At 36.0% G+C, this 5,984-nt stretch overlaps 1 protein-coding gene across 1 annotated transcript; it reads right to left on the reverse strand.

Annotated features, from left to right (window-relative positions):
* Nucleotides 1–2,925: 2,925 nt before the first annotated feature.
* Nucleotides 2,926–5,676, reverse strand: LOC147567680 (wall-associated receptor kinase 2-like). The gene is made up of 3 exons (XM_086669916.1): nucleotides 4,619–5,676; nucleotides 4,359–4,520; nucleotides 2,926–4,266 (listed from the first exon to the last, which is right to left on the reverse strand). The coding sequence occupies exons 1-3, from the start codon at nucleotides 5,538–5,540 to the stop codon at nucleotides 3,062–3,064; spliced, it is 2,289 nt and encodes a 762-aa protein (XP_086526042.1). The 5' UTR covers nucleotides 5,541–5,676; the 3' UTR covers nucleotides 2,926–3,061.
* Nucleotides 5,677–5,984: the final 308 nt, after the last annotated feature.

A 5,984-nucleotide genomic window follows, 5' to 3' on the forward strand; every position in this document is an offset into this window, starting at 1 on the left:
CTATCAATGCATCTGGGAATGACTTGATTCTTCGAAGACAATCATGAAACGACAAATCTTCCTGTTTGATATGTTTAATTTGATGTCTTAGAGTTGTAATTTTTTATTCATATTCTTCAATGAATGACATAGAGATAAAATTCCGTATCTCATAAGAAGTGTTCAAACCTAGCACATCTGAAAAAATCGATCTGCTAAATGTCGATTTAAGGCATGATTTCACTTAAGTGTCAGTTTTTCGCCAGGATAAGTATTCAGGATTCTAAAGTTGGCTTCCTCCATCGATTGTAGTTTGTGATGAAGCTATAATCTAGCCATCAACATATCCATATAGATCAGTTCCAATGCGAACTGTTTCTAACTGATCTTTCCAGATCAAATAGTTAGTGCCATCCACCTTCTGTTATGCATAATTCAATTGATGCGAGATGGAATTAGTTGAAGTTCGAAGAATAGGATATGAAGAAGAAAATGCCATTATCATGGGCGGATCCATGGGGGTGCGGCTTCCTCCATCGATTGTAGTTTGTGATGAAGCTATAATCTAGCCATCAACATATCCATATAGATCAGTTCCAATGCGAACTGTTTCTAACTGATCTTTCCAGATCAAATAGTTAGTGCCATCCACCTTCTGTTATGCATAATTCAATTGATGCGAGATGGAATTAGTTGAAGTTCGAAGAATAGGCGATGAAGAAGAAAATGCCATTATCATGGGCGGATCCATGGGGGTGCGGCCGCACCCCCCCGATCCTCCCGAAAAAAAATATAGTAGTAGTAACTTTTTTTTTGATATATATGTATATCTTATATATATGTTCTGATCTAATAATGATACAAAAAAGGCATTGGCTAAGTGGTTAAAGTGCGGTTGTGAGAATGTGCAGACCTGAGTTTGAGTCCTTCCACAAGCATTTTGAGTGTTTTTTACATTTATTTGTCTAGACCTATATATACTGACCGTGTGTGTTGATAACCACAAATAGAACTTGGGTCAATGGTTGAGGCCTTGAGTTCTGGGTGGTGGGAGCGCAAGGATTTCGGTTCGAATCCTAAGTTTGAAATATTTTTAACTTTTAATATTTCAACTATCTTAAATTCTTATAAAATTTAATTCAGCTACTCTGAACCCTATAAACTTCAATTTATCTACCATAAACTCCTACAAACTTCAATTCATCTACCATAAACCCTATAAAATTCAATTCAACTATCTTAATGGTTCGTACATAGTTCAAGGGAGAAGCATGAGGAATGCACAATAAATTGCTCCCTCCGTCCCAAATTGAATGACCTAATTTCTAAAAATAAAGAAAAATTATTTTCGCTCTTTCCAATAGTCGCCATTACTATAAACTTAATGACAACTTTATTTAAAAGTAAGTTCAACTTTTTCATTGTAAAATAAAAAGTTTAATGAGGATACAATTGGAGAAACCATGTTATTTTTGAAAGTCAAACTGTAATCAATGATGTTCCCTTAAAAAGTTGGGTTTTCAGAATAGGTCATTCATTTTGGGACTGAGGGAGTACAAACTTTTATAGTGTTCAAGTGAAGATTTTCTATACCTTTATTGATATGAAACTTGAACAATTAAATGCTCGTTTCACTGAGAAGAGTACCGGGTTGCTCTGTTGTATGGCATGTTTGAGTCCATATAGAGGTTTTGCCATTTTCGACAAAAGTAAGTTGATGCGACTTGCTGAATTTTATTCGTCAGATTTCAGTCAAGACTATGCTTCTTAGTTCTCGGCTTGATAATTACATTTACGATATGAGGCAGAATGATGATTTCTCAAATTTAGATGGGATTTGAGCCCTTGCTAGAACATTGGTGGAATCTACAAAAGATAAGCATATCATTTAGTTTATTTGCTTATCACTTTAGCATTCACTTTGCCTGTTGCAACTGCCTCCGTTGAAAGAGCTTTTTCAGTTATGAAGTTAGTTAAAACACGCTTAAGAAACAAGATGAGTGATCCGTGACTGAATGATAGTTTAATAGTCTTTATTGAAAAAGAAGTTTTTAGTGAAATTGAGAATGAGTCAATTATGCGAACATTTCAAAATATGAACTCTCGTAGAGGTCAATTACGTTTGTAATCGTTAATGTATTAATATAATTAATTAATATAAGTATTTTGGTAAGTACTGTGTTTGCAAAAAAATAAAATATTGAAGTATATAAATCCGCACCCGTAAGTGAAGATCATCTCCAATGCAAAACTCAACTACGATCTCAAAGATGATGTGTCGAGAGTGGAATAGAGATATCTCAAGAGGACACTCTATTTTCAGAGTGTCCTCTTGAGATATCTCTAATTGTCCAACTCATCAATATTTAAATTTCAACCAATAGAAATAAAGTCTTCGTATATTTCCAAAATAACTAATTATTTTTTTACAAAAATAACCATGACACATAAGTAAAATAAAAGAGTTTAAAGTGTTGCATTGGAGACATACAAGAATTGAGGATCTCTATTTTCGACACCTAGGAGTGAGAATCTCAATTGGAACTTGACAAATAGGATGAATAGAGATTTTTTTGAGTTTTGCATTGGAGATGCTCTTAACTAACTCAAACTAGACTTCTAACAACCTTCATATTCATAGCCAACAACCCATTGGAGTGGTAAGAAGTTTAGTCTTTCACTTTAGAAGTCAATGGTTCGAGGCACACTAACAATTCAAAAAAAACCTCTTAAATATTTATAACTACCTCTTCAAAAGTTTGTTATGATTCTATAGGCACAACCATTCATTCTTTGTGTTACAATCCTTATAGGCACACTCACTTCCTTTGTCTTTGTATTCTTACACCAGCAATACACCACAATCATTATACCCTGACAGTGAATAATGCAGTTAACAAGCAAAGTTATTAGGTACAATCATATATCAGGTAACGAGCAAAGTTATGAGGTACAATCATATATGCATTTAACGAGCAAAGTTATTAGGTACATTCATATATGCAGGTAACGAGCAAAGTTATTAGGTACAATTATATATGCGGTTAACGAGCAAAGCTATTAGGTACAATCATATATACACTTAACGAGCAAAGTTATTAGGTACAATCATATTTGCATCCAAACTGTATTGTCCAGAATCCATGACTGTGGAGTAGCTCATTGGTATGCTGTAAAGATCTGTTGGTTCAGAAGGTAAGTTTGTCGGTTCTTCATACTTCGGTTGACGACCCAATGCTCGAGCCTCAATCTTTCTCAAACCTTCAAGCTCTACTTCCACTTCTTTCATGGTGGGCCTGTCTTCACCCTTTAAGTACAAGCATTTCCTTGCAAGCTCTGCTACTGCAAGGACTTGATCTGGGTTGGCCTCATTCAGTACTCGAGCATCAAGAATGTGAAACAAATCATTTTCTTCTAACAATGAAAGGAAGTATGTGGAAAGATTCCTTTGTTCTTGAGATCTTTCTAAAGAAAGAGGTTTTTCTCCCGTTAAGAGTTCAACAAGAACTACACCGAAACTATAAACATCGCTTTTTTCTGTTAGTTGACTAGAATTGAAGTACTCTGGGTCCAAATATCCTAAAGTTCCTTGAACTAGAGTCGTAGATTGCTCTTTCTCCAGCGGAACCAACCTTGATGCTCCAAAATCGGATACTTTTGTATTATACTTCTCATCTAAAAGTATGTTTGTAGACTTGATATCTCTATGAATAATGGGTATAGATGCTGCAGAGTGTAAATATGCGAGTGCTCCTGCAGTTTCGGTAGCAATCCTCAAGCGACTTTGCCAAGAAATCGTGGCCATTTCCTTACCTTGGGAATGAATATGTTGGTACAGTGTCCCATTTGAAATGTATTCATAAACAAGCAAGGGAACTTCAGCTTCTAAACAACATCCCAAGAGCTTAACCACGTGTCGATGGTTAATTTGAGTTAGAATGACAACTTCATTTATAAATTGCTCAATCTGATTCTTATCAACAACTTTGGACTTTTTAATGGCAATTGTATGATTACCCGATAATATTCCCTTGTACACAGTACCATAACCTCCTTCACCTAGAATCCGATCCTTGCTATAATTGTTGGTTGCTAATTCAAGCTCTTTTGCTGTAAAAATCTTAGCAGAATCTACAGCAACACCATTTGAAGTTAATTGTTGTTTTAGTAGTAAACCACCATTTTGCAGAAAGAGTTTCTCTCTACGTAGGCTTAGTCTTCTTTTTCTCATTGTCCAGCATAACAAAGAACTGCCAATAATTAATAACATGAGAATTGATCCAATACCTACATCGACAACATTATTTCAATTAATAAAGCGAAATAACGTCTAGTGGACTTGATTATATCTGAAGTAATAGTTAGCTCAGAAATATTACCAAGTGTGACTCCTTTGATTGGAAACTCCTTTTTCCTTCGATTGCATGTTTTTCCATCAAGAGAACTTCCCTTTGGACATGAACATGTATAGCTTCCGACTGTATTTGTGCAGGTACCTCCAGTACAAGGTGCGTTGATTGGATCCTCACATTCATTTATATCTACATAAAGGTTCATTGAACACATTAAGTATGCAATAATAGAAATGTATATAATATAACGTATGGAAATATTGAATTATTATGCCTAGGCCTCATACCTTGGCATCCAGGACTAAGATAAGGGTTACCCTCATAACCCTTATTGCAAATGCAACGGTATCCAAGATTGTTATCGGTATTGTTACAAAAACTATTTCTTTGGCATGCAAAAGTAGTCAAATCTTTTTTAGCTTCTTCACAACTCTTATTCCCTATGGCCCAATCCACTACCAAAGGTATATCTTGACCTCTACTGGTAAAATTGCTGGTTTGGAGAAGATCAGAAGCTAAGAATGAGTATTGATCTCCCTCCGCCACAAAAGCATATTCACAAGGGTCGAAGGACGATACATTAGTGTGGTTGTAAATGCTGCCGACTACTATTTCAAATGAATTTACTCCCTTTCTAATGTCTCCTTGGCAACACCCGCTGCCAGGACTGCAAGTTCCTTCCTTAAGATCTTCCCTACTGTAACACGTTGAAGTACAAGTATTGGTATAATTTTTACCTTGTTGGTCATACATCCAGATCATTGCAAGGGTGTCGCAACCCACTGTTAGGAACTTGTTTTCGGTATATGAAAACGTAAATGGTGTTTTACTAATGTTGGAGGAGGAATAATCCTCATTCAGCGTCAACCCAGCGGACCGGTTGTAACACCTAGAAGAAACAAAGTGTTTCACACGAATTTCGGTAGGTGATATGCTTATTATTTCAATGTTACCTCTTCCAAGGAAGGGCTTGGGAGGATCATAGCTAGTGTTGCAGTTTACACTATATCCTATTCCGACTCCGGCAATGGAACACCCAACTTCATTTTTATCCACTGCTATACCAAAGGGATACGGAATGCTTATATTCCCGCATTTTGCTGGGCAATTGGGTTTTGTCTGGACGATCGTAGTTGAGGATGTTAATGCAAACCAACAAGAAAGGTAGATTATTAGAATCATATTGCAGTACCATGACTCAATTGCCATTTTAAGCTCGCTTGCTTGTTCAGGATTTGAAATTGAATATGGTGATCATTAGCTTTTATTGTTTAGGTACCTCATATTTAAATAGGAATTTGAGTCCATGAAACATTTGACCTTTAAATCCAATTAGAAGCAGTCCAATTTTTTTCTTTGCTAATTCATATAAACTTGTCAATTTGATTAGTTTATGAGAAGGGTACTTAGTATTAGTTGACTTCTTGCATTAACTAATAATAGGTTATTAGGCGAAGACTTCTGATTAATTGATAACACATTGTGCACCCACACAAATACTACTATTGAGCCAGTTTCCCGAGTCTGCAACTGGGAGCAACCTAGTTAGGAGGGGGAGAATGATCGGATGATCCGACACGAAGCCTGGTATGGTCCAATAGGTGAATGGGTATTTCATATTTATGCCTGTGCGACCCAAACGAAGTTCAAGAT

This window comes from Eschscholzia californica, unplaced genomic scaffold (assembly GCF_041429995.1).
Source record: "Eschscholzia californica isolate CP2 unplaced genomic scaffold, dmEscCali1.0.p SCAF_1, whole genome shotgun sequence".
In the NCBI taxonomy this organism is placed as follows: domain Eukaryota; kingdom Viridiplantae; phylum Streptophyta; class Magnoliopsida; order Ranunculales; family Papaveraceae; genus Eschscholzia; species Eschscholzia californica.